The sequence below is a fragment of the Lycorma delicatula genome, chromosome 3, assembly GCF_047948215.1.
Source record: "Lycorma delicatula isolate Av1 chromosome 3, ASM4794821v1, whole genome shotgun sequence".
Taxonomy (NCBI): Eukaryota; Metazoa; Arthropoda; class Insecta; order Hemiptera; family Fulgoridae; genus Lycorma; species Lycorma delicatula.
The window spans coordinates 24,898,199-24,913,571 of record NC_134457.1 but is presented as its reverse complement, the minus strand read 5'-3'; the positions used below and the strand labels follow the sequence as shown (position 1 = coordinate 24,913,571).

At 30.2% G+C, this 15,373-nt stretch overlaps 1 protein-coding gene across 4 annotated transcripts in view; it reads left to right on the top strand.

Annotated features, from left to right (window-relative positions):
- Positions 1 to 15,373, top strand: part of Naa35 (N-alpha-acetyltransferase 35) — a 39,866-nt gene that overhangs the window by 8,872 nt on the left and 15,621 nt on the right. For all 4 annotated transcript variants that reach the window (XM_075359558.1, XM_075359556.1, XM_075359555.1 and 1 more), the window contains 6 exons: positions 1,448 to 1,596; positions 4,614 to 4,837; positions 7,106 to 7,271; positions 10,446 to 10,641; positions 12,498 to 12,688; positions 15,174 to 15,362. In XM_075359558.1, coding sequence (XP_075215673.1) covers positions 1,501 to 1,596; positions 4,614 to 4,837; positions 7,106 to 7,271; positions 10,446 to 10,641; positions 12,498 to 12,688; positions 15,174 to 15,362 — 1,062 coding nt within the window. In that variant the 5' untranslated portion in view covers positions 1,448 to 1,500. The remainder of the gene's footprint in view (positions 1 to 1,447; positions 1,597 to 4,613; positions 4,838 to 7,105; positions 7,272 to 10,445; positions 10,642 to 12,497; positions 12,689 to 15,173; positions 15,363 to 15,373) is intronic.

The following is a 15,373-nucleotide window of genomic DNA, read 5'->3' as shown; positions in this document are numbered from 1 at the left end:
AATGTAGAATTATTGCAAAGACAATATTAAAATTATAACATTTATTTTCTGCTTTAATTAAGATGTTCATGATATTGAAGAATATCTGAATTCTCGATATCAGGTAATTACAACAGTCCCAAAAATAAGAACCTTTCACAATTATGTTCCAACAAGTCAGAAATATATTCTGAAAGTTCGGGTGATCTCTGAATCAAAACATTTACGTTAGTATCGGTACATAAGGACATTAGTGTTTCTAATTGCTTTATAGGTTTACAAAGGCCAAAATGTAAAAATTATGTCTGCTGTATATACAATGGCAAGTGGTGGTTAGGTGGTCAAAATACATGAAAATGAAGAGGAATATTGATCGAACACACATTTTACATTTGCACATTTTAAGTTTGTTATCAAAAAGTGCAAGATTTATTCATAACTTCCATTAGCAGGAGTAAAATAAGGTAAAAGTGAATTGAACAACTTGTTAATATATTTGAATTGTTTATCATTTTGTAATTATTATCTATCATTCTTTAATTGACTATTTATTAATTATCAATTTATACATTCTAATGAGCTTAGTTGTAATTTTTATAATCTGAAAAAATACATATTTTTAAATATGTTGTTTATGGTTAGAAGGGACAGTGTTTTTAGCGGTTTGTTGGCTTCATTACTCATCAACCCCTTTGAGAAACAAAATAAATTTTGTATGGTTTTAAAGTACATAAGAAGTACTTCTGTAAAAATTTCCAATTTTTTCCACTTGTCCCAGTTGTGGTTTTTGGGCTTCAAAAATGAGATATTTTCGAAATCTTATGATTTGACGGCTTTTTTTTAAAATAAGTTAAATTTTTTTTTTATAAGTACAATTAAGAGTACTTAAAAGGTAAAAGCAGGCCTGTTACCCTAAGCCCTTCATCATTTATTTTGGGTCCAAAATGTAAAAATCAATTTGTAAACGTTAATTCAATAAACATTACAAGATTTGATTATGTAACAAACTGAATTTTGAGTTCACTAAAATGAAGTTCCATCTTTACTCTTTCTAAGAAGCTCTTTTTGATCTCTGTATGATGTAAAATAAGAATGCTACAATTCATGGAAAAAGTATTAAAATGGCTGTTTTTACCTGTTGGCGAGTTAGAAAATAGTCTATTACTCAAGAAAAAAAATTTTTAAAAACATAAAAAAATATTTTTTGGCCACTACAAGGTGGGTAGTTATCATATACCAAATATGATCAAAATCAAAAGTAGTGATGCACTGATCATTTGCAGAATTAAAATGGAATACCTCATTAGGTATAATTTTACTCTTTATAGTACTTTTTATTCTATTTTCATTTTAATGTAGATTTTTAAATGTTTCTGTATTATTATTTTATCATATGTTTTAGTTTTTGTTTATTATATACCACAATGTAAAGAGTAATCTTACTAATAATTTTGTGTTGTTCTTTTAGAACTGGAGCTTGGTGAACTTTTCCATGATGAATTATTTGGTTTATTTGAAGCCATGTCTGCTATTGAAATGATGGATCCCAAAATGGATGCTGGCATGCTTTGTAATAGAGGAAATAAGGCTGCATTAACATTTGATCAGGCTGTTGATGTAATTATTATCTTATTCATTTGCTTAAGTCATAACATTAAAAGTAAGAAAACTTAATGTTACCTTGAAATATTTAAAGTAGCTTATAAAATTGTATCATTAATATTACAGCACATAGAATATAATAAAATATAATAGGATTATATATACGAGGGTTGTCTGAAAAGTTTTGAGCCTCAACATGAAAATGGCAGCATTCATTTACAAAAGTTAGGGAATGTATTGAAAAGTACTCACTAAAATTTCAGCCATTTTGGGTGCTTAGTTGTTGTTTGATAATCGTTTGAGTAAGTCATTGTGAGTGTTTTTGTGAAAGTGGAAAAAATTGAATATGAAAGTGATTAAATACTTGCATTTGAAAGGCAATACACCTACACAAATTAAAACCGAATTGGACGCTGTTTACAGGGAATCTGTCCCATTATTTGCCACTGTGAAAAGATGAACAGCTGAATTTAAATCTGGCCATACCAGCTTGGTTGATGATGAACGTTCAGGGCGGCCAAAAAATACAATTACCATTGATATCATCGGAAAAGTTCTGAACTACCAGGTACTGAACTACTGACGAATTAGTGGTTAAAGAGGTATCAGAGGCTGTGTGCATATCGAAAGAATGTATATTAACTGAAGAATTGGATATGCGTAAGTTATCCGCGTGTTGGGTGGTGCCACGTTTGCTCACTTTGGACCAAAAATGCATTTGAATGAACTTTTCCAAGTCCCTGCTGGAGAGTTTAAGCAAAACGAGTCACATTTTTTGGTATCATAACTGTAGTTGAAATGTGGATCCACCACTATTCCTGAGATGAAACAACAGTCAAAACAGTGGACTGCAGAAGGTGAACCTGCTCCGAAAAAGGTGAAAACGGTTCCATCTGCCGGAAAGGAGACTGTTTTTTGGGAATAGTAATGGAATTTTGTTTATTGATTATCTTCAAAAAGGTAAAACAATAGTGGGACAGTATTACGCTTGTCATTACTTGACAAGCTGAAGGCAGAAATTGCAAAAAAACAACCTCATTTGAAGAAGAAGAAGAAAGTGCTTTTCCATCAGGACTATGCGCCTACTCACACTTCGATGATTGCCATGGCTAAAATTCATGAAATTGCATTTTGAATTGGTTGACCATTCACTGTATTCACCAGATCTGGCCCAAAGTGACTTTTTCTTGTTTCTTAACCTTAAAGTTTCTCTTGGGGGAAAGAGATTTTCATCGAACAAGGAGGTTATTGCATACATAAACATCTATTTTGTGGAGAAAGATGCCAGCTACTATTTGGAAGGGTTAAAGAGATTAGAGCATTGCTGGAAAAAGTGTGTCGACTTGAAAGGAGACTTTTGTTGAAAAATAAAACTATTGACAGAAAAAATACATCTTTCTATGTTAGGCTCAAAACCTTTCAGACAGCCCTCATATATCTTGTGCTTATTTCTTCAATCTCATTCCAAATCTTATTAATTGCTTCATGCATTTCATTTTGAATCGGTTAATATTTAATGAAGCTTTACTGTTATTTTGTGTCCAGATTATTTTTTTCTGTATAGTTCTGATGTCTTTATCTGCTTTCCCCTATTTGTTTTTTTATCTATATCTCATTAAGGGTTCTTTCTCTTATTTATGTAAGTTTCAGTTTTCATTTGCTTATCCATTCTTCAGTAAATATTAACTTCATCTAAAATATTTCCATTCAGTTAATTCAACAATTTGCAAGCCAAGAATTATCGTTATCATCAAGACCTTTTATTAAAGCTGATTATAGACTGAAAGAAATGTAGGAAGTGAACAAAGCAAAAATAATGTGAATTAATATAAATATTATTTTTTATTATTAAAGTATATTCCCCAATCTGAAATAAGGGATCTAAATTGAATAGCATACCTTATCAGAAATCTTAACCTAAAAATTAACATTCTTAAATCTTTCTCTACTCTGGAAAATTTTGTATTAACTTGGCTTCATGATTTTGATTTGTAAGTTTATCCAGAATCCACTTCAATCATTCATCTTAAATCTTAAATCTGAGATGCAACTTAAATCTGTATGTAATTGTACGGCTCTGTCCTTCATTTAGGTTTAGGAAATCACCAACCACATAATCTTTCTGTATATCCATTAGGTTAGAAAGTTCAAAAACCCTCCACTCATCTGTTGATAAATGCTCCATGTTATTACTATAAAATATACACTGTCATTTCATTTGAAGTTTAACGTATAGGATCTTGGGTTGCACAGACATACCACCTTCAGTGAGGATGAATAGTTATAGCCCAAATGTCATTCAGTTATGGGATGGGCATGGTTGTTCTTTTAGAAATCTTATGCCTATTCTAATACTTTTCTTTTATTTCTGGAATAAAAACAATTTTTGTTGAGTACTTATTAAGCTCATCATAAAACAGTCGGTAATAATATGTTGTTCCCACTTGGATAAAATGCCTTAATTTCCTGAGAGTTTGTGGGGAGGATGCTACCTGCTCCATCCCCTACCCACACAGGAGATTAATGAGATTAATGTAAGGAGATTAATGATCTACATATCAACTCAGTATGAGGATAGTTTATAATTTTAAGCCTTACAAGTAACATTCCTTACTATGCTGTGCTATCTGCTTTCAAATTTTTTATTATGTAAAAGACACCCTTTTTACTAATGTACTAACTTACGCAATATCAACTTAAGCTCATGGCTTATTGTGGTTTATCAAACCAAACTTAATTAACCTGTCAGTAGATTATAATTAAATTAAAATGTGGTCTGAGAAATTATACCTGTAATTTTAATTATGTTTTATATTTCCATATGAATAGTATCTGTTAGACGTCTTTTCTATATTTTTATAATGTTTATTTGTTTCAGCTACTAGAATTTAAAAAAAAATTATAGGCCATGTAATCTATTTGAGTGCTGGCTTATTGTAAATATAACATTTATATGTAAGTTTTGAAATAAAACTTATTAATAAAATAAGTTTTATTAATGAAATACTAAGTTTCCTTTATTCTATTTTCAGAGTGGTCAGTTGAAAGTACAAGGTTTGACATATTCAGAACAAATCAGCATACTGGATAGCACTTTGGCTTGTCTCGTATCTTGGCTTGAAGGTCATTCTCTTGTTCAAACAGTGTTCACGAATCTGTATTTACATAAACCACATTGCATACTAGATAGACCATTAAAGGCATTCTGCATTTGTATTTACAAAATAGTTGACGCTATTAAAGATTTTGTCAATAGGTAATATAATTATTAAATCAAGTTTATTTTGAAATGGTAATTTATATTTTGTTTTATATATCTTGAATTGGAGTAAAGTAGTGATTTGTTTTTTAAAGCTATGCATTTGTTTTTGTTGCTTTATTCTTTTGCATAATAAATTTCACAAAAAGAGTAGATGTATTGACTTTTGTTACTGAGTGCGTATAATGTTTACAGAATGATTCATACTACATATCTAATATGTATTAAAAAGTACTGATTGTCATAAAGTTTTGGCTGAAATTTCTTGATCCCCAAAAAAAATATATATATATACGTGTGTGTGTGTATGTGTGTGTGTGTGTGTGTGTGTGTGTGTGTGTGTGTGTCAAATATAAACTGGATGTTTGTCTTCATAATTCATGTATGAACATGAATGGGTTGTCGCAAAAGGATGTTGACTATGGAGATGTGGGAAGAGAATGGATGCTCCAACTGATTCATCATTTGTGTCTCTTTGGTCAGTAGCATAATGTCAAAGCAAGAGGTTCCATCATCAGTTGTGCAGTGTATTATTGTAATTGTAATTGAGTTTCTTGTAATTGAGGGCATCAAACGCTTCAAAGTTTTTACTAGACTGCCTGTACAGTTTGGGGATAATAAAATTTATGACTAGTCAAACAAATTTAATGGAGAGTGTGAAACTGTAGAGAATGAAAATCACAATAGGTGTTAAAGGACAAGTGCGATTGATGACAATATTTGATTGATGTGTGATTTCATTAAAGATAATTAATTGGCTCCTTATTAAGTGAAATTGCTTCAGAAGTGGATATCATTTATGGAAATATTACAAAGCACTTTGGATTATTCAAAGTTTGTTTAAGATAGGTTCCAAGACTTTTGACCCAAAATCAGAAAAAGACTCCTGAATTGAACTCAATGAGAAAGAGATGATATTTCCATGAAATTATTTTTCTTATATGTGATGAATCATTATTGTCCTAAGTCAAATTGACAAGTATTTGATAATATAGGAGTGGAGAACATAGCCCTGAAAGGTGAAAACAGACTGTTAGCTGAGAAAGTCCTCTCAACCATCTTTTGGGATAGAAAAGTTGTATTTGTCATCAGCCATTTGTATGAATGCCATATTATGAATTTTGTATACTACTGCCAGCTCTTGGACAAAGTGAAAGGTGTCCTCAGCCAATCAGAGATGTGATTGTCCATGACAACCCCAGGCCTCACATAGCTATTATCACTCTGAGTAAACTGGACGAAATTTACTCAGAAACTTTAGAACATCCTTCACATAGTCTAGATTTACCCTTCTGTGATTTTTTTTTTGGGCCATTGTAAAAGACAGTGGGAGAACATAAATTCTGGAACATAATTCATTGAAATAGAGGTGTTTGAATGCAGTTGGCTTGTGATGCGTCCTCAAACTTTTCTACTGATGGGTTCTACAAAATTACCACACATTGCAAAAATAGTGTAGAACTTCAGAAGACTACGTAGAAAATCAGTAAATACATTTTGTATTTTTATTTTGTGCTAATAAATATTAAAGAAAAAGTCCGATTTATATTTGACTGACCCTTGTATGTGGGGTTAGTTTATCACTTAGGTTATGACAGGTTATTTCTGTGAATTTTCAAATGGAAACGAACAAAAATACCTCATTCTAAAGAAATTTCCAAAAGAATTATTTTCATGAAAAATTAATTGTTTTATTTTTAACAGTTTCAAAGTGGCTAACTAAACCTCAAAATTTGAATGTCATTTTAGTGTTCAGTTATTAGAAAAAAAATAAAAAAGTTTTAACCTATCATAAGTTAATGGTAGTTATATACTTTTAATAGAGTAAAAAATGTAATTTTTTTAGAAGCTTTTTTTTTTTAAAGTAGGAATTTTGGAAACATTCATTTCCTTGTGGCTCAGCATGTTGCAAATGGAAAAGGGGACTCTAGTAGTAGCTCAATGTAAAAAGCTTGTGTTACTGGTAACTTTATTCTTGAAAATTTTTTTGTTTTATAAATACAGGTAGAATTATTTTCTTATTTCAGTAAAGTGTTTGTTTTTTTATTAATTTATTTTTCTGTATGTTTTGCTTGTGCATTTAATATTTTAATTAACTTTTAATAATGATTGTTATAATGATTGAAATCTAAATTTAATTAATGATTTTCATTTTTTGTAAACAGTTTTTGAACAATTCTTTGCTGTTAACAGATTGTAGTTATTAGATCATCAGAAATTAACTTTATTTTGTCCTTTAAGGTAATAATTATAATATTTTTGTAGGGGGTTGGTATTTGAAGAAGAAGACTTTCAGCCAACTGTGTATGGATATAGGCTTTTGCCAGATGTAAGTGATCAGAGAGCTGTTGGTATGCTGAGAGAAGTTGAAGATGAATTGGGACGTAAATTACGGGGTAAACCACCTCCTGATCCTTTGGAACTATCTGAAGTATGCTTAATATTTTTTTAATTTTAACAAATGCAACTTTTGTAGTATAATTGTTGGATTTAAAACCTATACATATATGTATATATATATATTACCAAAAATAATCATTTTAAGATTCATATTATTCCTCTGTATTATTAAGTTATATTCAGATTCTGTTAAACAAACCACCTGATACAGAATATTGAGATAAGACATATCTTACCTTAATTTTTCATGAAAGTACTTTCGCAGGATTCTGCATCCTCAGTCATGATTGAAATAATGTAAAATCACAAGGAAGCAGGATCCCATGAAAGATAAGATATGTTCTATCTCAATATTTTGTACTAGTGGTTTATTTAATAAGATTGTGTGTATGCACGCATACACACACACACACACACACACACACACACACGCACATACACCCACACATACATATATATATATATAACAAGTTAACCACCAACACATTAATGGAAAACCTAATACCAATTGTCAACCTTTGTGGGATCCTGCATCATCAGTCGGCATCTTTTAGCACAGTGGTCAGTACATTGAGTGTTATTTGAATTCAAAAAAAAATATATATATATATACAGACCTCTTAACAATGATGAAATGGTTGAAGTAGTTTTTTTTTTACAGTGAATGGAAAGAAAAAATTAACTCATGGCCCAGGTATTAGCAGTATAATTGGTTTAATGTCATAATAGTCAGTTATTTTTTTAATTCTGTCTTTTTCATCTAAATCATGTTGTATTACTTGTAACTAATATAACACACTTCATTGTAAATATAATTTCTTTGACTTACAACTTTATAACCATTACAAATTTTGACCTAAATTTAAATTAAATTGGGTTATGTAAATTTGTGAATTCATTTGTATTTTATTTTATATTAAATTGTTTTGTTATATGGATTTTTTATATGTTGACGGACGATATATTTGTTAAAATGTAAAAGTTAAATTAATAACAGCATAATTCATTAGGCATTAAATTCTTTCTTAAAATAGAATTTTAAGAAATATCATGTTGGAAAAATGTACTAATGTTTTCTATACAAAGAGAGTTACATTTGTGTTAATACACATACTCACACAGACTTGAACAATTCGGAAAAATAGTGGTGGTGTTAGACCTGTGACACCATCAGAAAGCGTCAGTTATATGCATGATTTCGTCTTGGCAAGTTGTGTGTAATGAGTATATATTAAAAAAAACTGATCATGAAATTTTACAAACCATGAATTATAAGGAACACAGGTATGAGAATTTTAAATAAAAGGCCACTCCATAAGCAACATTCTTGGATCTACTAGAAGATTTCTTACATGTCGATTTTTTTTTTTTAAAGAAAATAACTTTAAAAATATTATTATTAAAATTGTAACATGTTAAAAATGGCAAAACTATGTGTAAAATTATAATTAAAACTAATCTTGGATTGGCCAATTCTTTAGTATCATATGTATTAGTAAGATATTTTGTTAATTTTTTATGTGTACAAGTAATAGCACAATAGCGGTCCTACAAATGAACCTAAGTAGACAAGTTATGGGACTTTTTAGTCAAATGTGTTTATTATCATTTTCTTTATTTTTATAAGTAATATGTATCATTCATCGCTGTTAGTAATATTTTTTCATGTAATGAGTTTTTGTAATTTTTTTGTGTAAATTTGGTGAGAACAAAATATGAAGTATAGTCCTAGTACATTATTTCACAAATCTCAACTATAGTAATATAGTTGGGACTATAGGAATATAGTTGATCCCAACTATTTAGTAATATAGTACATTTTTGTTTTTTTTTTTTAATTTAATTTTTATAAAATTGTAAATTAAAATTTTTTGTGTTATTACAATTTTTTAGATTTACAGTTTGGTATAAAATATTGGAATAGAAGCTTACAACTTCTTGACAATTCCATGTAGGAATATTATAGAACTAAACATAAGCTTTAATAGTGCTTTTATTTTTGGAACAGAAAATAGTCTGCTGGAGCCAAGTTGGGTGAATAGAGTGGGTGGGATAAGACTGTGATTTGATTTGCAGCGTAATAACATGTTAAAACTGTTGTCATGTGTGCTGAGGTATTGTCGGGCAAGAGATAGGCCTGGATTCGACGAATGCGACACATCAGGCATTTCATTACTTCCACATAGAATTTAGAATTCATGGTTTGATCAGTTGGGACAAATTCATGATGAATCACTTTGAGTTGAAGAATGCAATCAACATAGTTAACACTTTTGATTTTTGCTGCCTGGCTTTCACCGACCTTTGTGCCCCAGGACTCAATCAAGCAGCGGATTGACGCTATGTTTGCGTATCATAATGAAGCACCAGCTTTCATCCCCTGTTAAATTGTTTGCAAAAAATTCAGGTTACTATCGGCAGTTTCAACGAAGTCTTGAGCACAAGACACACCTGTTTTTGTTCTTCAGTCAAGAAGTATGGAATGAAATGAGGGCACACCTTTTGGCTGTTAATTTTTTCTGTTAAAATTGTATGTACTGCATCTTTACCGATGTTTAGCTCTTCTGCTATGGCTTGAAGGGTAAGATAAGGTTGTTTGAGCAGGAGCAGGCACACTTTCGCAACGTTTTCATCATGAACAGCTGTTGACGACCTCCTGCTTTGTTTGTCGTAATCCAACGACTCTTAACCATCTTTGAACCGCTTCCACCACATGTATATTGTAGTTCGAGATGTGGCTTCATCATCAAATGCTTGCTGTATCATAGAATAAGTTTGAAAAAAAAAGATTTTTGAAATTGAACACAAAATATGTCGCGCTTTTATCGCGCTTCTCTTTTCCATGTCACATGCTTGTACAAGGTCACAACACAATGTATGTGGTTGAATATAATTCATGTTTTGTACATGAATTTATATGTACAATTATTATATACTTACAACTCGAGTAAGTACAAGACATGATGAAATTTTGTACATACACTTATCAGACATCGTTCAACATTGTTCCTTTGTTGTCCAAGAGATGGTGCTAATTGTATCGACTACAGAAATTTAGTTCAGGAACTTTTCAGACCTACTGTGTATTCTTGTTTTCTAATCATACATAATTGCATTGCAGTAATTACATTATAATTAGTGCAAATGTTTACATTTTATGGCTAATTGTTTTTATTGTATATACAATAACTTTTCCCAATTGCAGCTTGATGATTGTCTAGCATTGCTGACACGCATTCGATTTACTCGGCTGTTCTATCAATCATTGTGTGGCTTAAATCGTAGGGAAAACCAAACCAGTGGTATTGGTGAGTGCCAGAAATTGCTAGCCACTTGTGCCGAATTAGTACCTTCATTACTTAAGACAATTGATCGTGGGATACCACCTGTAGATAACAGTTGTAAGTATTTCTGTTACATTTTTTGCTTCGATGGTATCAGTATTATGTTATTATATGCATATTAATTTTCTAGTTCTTACACATGCTCCTAATGTTGTTTAATTTTAGTGATCTATGGAATGGAGTTTGTAAATCAACTCAAAGTATTGGCTAATTACCTTATTATTGGTGTTGGCTTATTTCTTACTTTGCACCCTTCATTTTCCAGGATTTTGCTCATCGATACATTCCATATTTAATGTAACTATGAGTTTACCACCTCACCTGTAGTCATAATTATACTATTCATGTTCCTCAGAGAAATTAAATTTAAACTATTCATCCATTTTCTTCATTCTGTTCTTTGAAATCATATTTATATAATAAGATTACCTAAGTTTTAAAATTTATTTACTTTATTTTTTTGGCTTGTTAATGTTTTCAGTTTAATAAATTTGTTTGTGTATATATAATATAATCAGTTATCAATTATGTTAATACATTTTAATTTATCACTTCTTATAAATTTTCCCTGGATCTTGTAAACCTATTTGGTTGTGTCTCAAGGTTAAAACTTCCTGTTAATGATTAATAACATGCTTTTTAATTGTAGTTTTTCTATTCAATTCAAAGTGTTATCTCACAAATTAAAATCAGAAAAAATAATTTTGGAATTGTTTTTGATGATTTTTGTTGTAATTTTAATAAAGAAATTGAATTTTTACATTGAAATAAATACATTTATTTTTTATAAATTGTATGATAAATTTAATTGTAATTTCAAATTTTTTCATGAACACCAGTGCCATAACTGTGATGGTTATATATGATCTGAAATAAAACACTAGTTTGTTCAAAAAATGATATAACTATTGCAAATTAATTAAAAATGTCATACCAGACTTACTGCAGAAAGTGAAGTGTGAAGTTGTTTTGTGTTGCCTTCTTCACAGAGTCAAATGCAATGTTGAATTCATCATCCCGACCCCTCGAAAATGAAAGTGTTATTTGACTCTACAAGTAACACCACAGGATACCTGCATGATATAAATTATTACTTTAAGAGAAAGCACTGACTAATGCCATTTGTGCATAGATGTTTTACATACATTAGAGTTGTAGAAAGACTGGAACATATCTCTTTCTTAGGAACGTTATATGCGCTATCTCCACCCAGGAGTAAATGTTTTCTTAATTTTCTTTCAGATATTACAAATTAAATATTATAAAAATTCAGTTAATTTTTTTCTTGTATCATAAAAATTAATATTAATATTGGGCTAACGTTCTCTTAATAAGGTGATTGCAGTATTTTATGTTTTGGATTTTGTTCCTTGATAAGTCATGTACTCAATGAAGTATAAATTTTGCAGAATATTTTCTATCTTAAAAAACTCATAATTGGGAGCTTGTATCGAGAATGTATTACTAAGAGTATTTTGTAGTTGAGAATGTTCTCAGCCTGTTAGATTTTAGAAAATGATTACTTAAATAGATTGCATAGGTATAATTAAAAATTTATTGACTGGAAAGTTCGGTCTTGCTTTTTTCAGGTTATTTTTTTTTTTTTTGTTTGTATGACATTTAATAAAAATATAAAATTAGTTATGATGTTAACCACTTTCATATATAATTTGGTGTTATGAAAACCTTCTGTTATTTTGCAATGTCCAGTTAAATTGGGATTCTGTGGTATTTCTTAGAATGATTTGCATAAAAATATTTTTGAACAAATTGAAATTATTTCTCTTATTATATGACATCCTAAATTCAGTAAGAGCAATATTTTAATGAGTTATTTTCAAAATATTCCTCATATTATACAATATTCTAAAATCAGTATATAGCATTATTTTAACGAGCTGTGTTTTTTCTAGCTGATCCTCATGGTGGTCCAGTGATGTTGGGATTTGATCCACTGGTAAATCAGCGATTATTGCCACCTACTTTTCCTCGTTATACTCGAATTAAGACAAGAGTTGAAGCCTATCAATACTTAGATGATCTTCTTGCTCGTTTGAAACATGCTTGCAAAATTACTACTTGTAATTCTTTCCATTCTGCTTTGGTAAGTTGTGTCACGCTAAGTATTAATTTTTACTTTTCTGTAATATTTTAAAAAATTTATTAAAGGATTTTAAAGATCAAATTATGGCCTGATAAAAGTGAGTTCAGGAATTCATATTGATTCTTACCACAATTTTGATGTGTAGCTTGAAACTAAAAGAGCTGACAACACAGTTGTAGAAGTTTCTTGTCACTTGGCTAAAGCTGCTTTCCGGGAAAGTCTTACAACAGTGGATTGTTTCTGATGTTTGGCTTACACACACAACTTAATTTAAAATGTTTTAAATTTTATTTAAATATAATATTTTTTCATTTATTTAAGTGTTTCTAATTAAAGCACGTGCACATATTTAATTTGTGTGGGTGTGGTGGTACTAGCGGCAACAGTCAGCACTAAATAAACTAATGTAATTTCACAACTTACGTTGAACAAATTTTGCTTGTACAATTGATAGGCCGGTGTAGCCATGAGGCTTAACGCACCAGGTACCGAGTCAGCTGGACGATCAAGTTCAAGACCCAGTCAGACCGTGTTAATTTTTTACACTTTAAATATTATTAATTTATTTAATTCTACAAATCACCTGTGATGTCACTCCATAGCAGTAGTTAAAGCATTTTTTGGGGATGGTGGTGTGATTTTGCAAATATTGTTATTTTTTAATTATTAACAAATGTGCTTAAGAAAAATATGACCTTAATTAGGCAAAATCTCGAGATACCGAGGGTGATCTTGCTTTATCCCTCACCCCCTTGACCTTTAAAGTTGAAAATTTAATGGCATCAATCCCCCATATATAGAAGTAATCTGACAAAGTTTGGTCAAAATTGGTCCTGTAGTTCTTGGGATATAGGGTAATTTAGAGGCCAATCCCGAATACACACACGTGCATATGAATATTAACATGTAGAAAATTTCCATCTGGTTTTTTTCGTAGGTGTCAAAACGTCAAGATCTGGTGAAAACCACATATGCCCAAATTGGATTGATTACAATACTTTCCCTTCTAGAGCTATAGTGCTATCTAGATGGGAAAGTTAATGGCTTGAAAAAGAATACTATAAGGACAAATAAAGAGACCAATATGAAGTTACAATTTGAACAAATTATTGACATAAGATTAGAAATTAACACAAGAGAAGAGTCAAGTAGAAATGAATGGATAAATTAAAAAAAAGAATAATTAAGGCAGGCTAGAGAAAATCATTGATATTAAAAGATAAATAAGAGTTGATAGACAAGCCTGGAAGTTCAGGTACACACAATTTCAACTGAACAATATTATAACATGACAAATTTGTAATCTAGTTAATAAATAATAAATTGCAGCCAGACTATTGGAACGAGAGAACTGACATTCCATGCGAAAATCTACATTTATCATATGTCTCCATCCTTTTATCTTCAAATTGTTAAACAAAATTGTGTTACACTGATGATTTCAATGATACCAAATTTATTGTAAAATGCCAGTCAGATCCCAAAATATGCTTCTTTTATAAAAAAGTCATGGGCTTTTAAAAATTGTTTAATTGAACTACATGAGAGAGTGTTAGATACAAGTTAGATAAACAGCATATTATAATAATTCTTTTTTTTTACTAAATTTTACTTTTTAAAAAAATTCCTAAAAAATCTATTTAATAGAAAATGATACCAAGTGGAGTTTTGTGCATTTTATACAGAAAATATTGATGAATCTAATGGTGTAATTAAATTTCTTCTGTTATTTCTTTGGAGGCACTCTTAGTATAGTTTGGTTAGGCCATTTGTTCATGTTAAGATGTCAAGATTTAGTTAATTCAATAATAGGGGAGGAATGTCTAGAGAATGTGAAACTACTGAAGAATATAAATATTGAAACTTGTACAAAATATAGCTGAGGGTGTAGGGTATAGCAGTTATATTAAAGTTATAAGATTTTCACAAAACAAAAAGAAAGAATGGAAAGTATCATCAAACTGGTCAACTGACAATGATTACAAAAAAAAGGAATATTCATGTCATGTATGAGTAAAGTTAATTCATTTAAAGTATATTAAATACATTATATCTTGAATTATATTTTTTTTTTTGTCTTCAGTCATTTGACTGGTTTGATGCAGCTCTCCAAGATTCCCTATCTAGTGCTAGTCGTTTCATTTCAGTATACCCTCTACATCCTACATCCCCAACAATTTGTTTTACATACTCCAAACGTGGCCTGCCTACACAATTTTTCCCTTCTACCTGTCCTTCCAATATTAAAGCGACTATTCCAGGATGCCTTAGTATGTGGCCTATAAGTCTGTCTCTTCTTTTAACTATATTTTACCAAATGCTACTTTCTTCATCTATATTTTAGAATTATATTTTAGACAAGAAATTTTTTACAATTATAAGCTAATAATTTGATCTAGTTAATAGTCAAAAAATATTATAACTGTGAAATAAAATTTATACATTGCTATTCCTTTTTTTAAGCTTTCATTCTTATTTCTTTCAGGATATGTTTATAGAGATGAGTCGAAGCAATCCATGTATAGTGTCACGTAGTGTTATGCAACTGTTATATTTACCTCAGTGCAATCGCAGTTCTGGTAACGGTTGGGTTGAAGCCCTCAAAGATGCTGCTCGAGCTTTTATATCTCCACCATCTCTATCTCCTAAATCTACTCTGCTAAGTAATCCACAGGTCAGTAAATG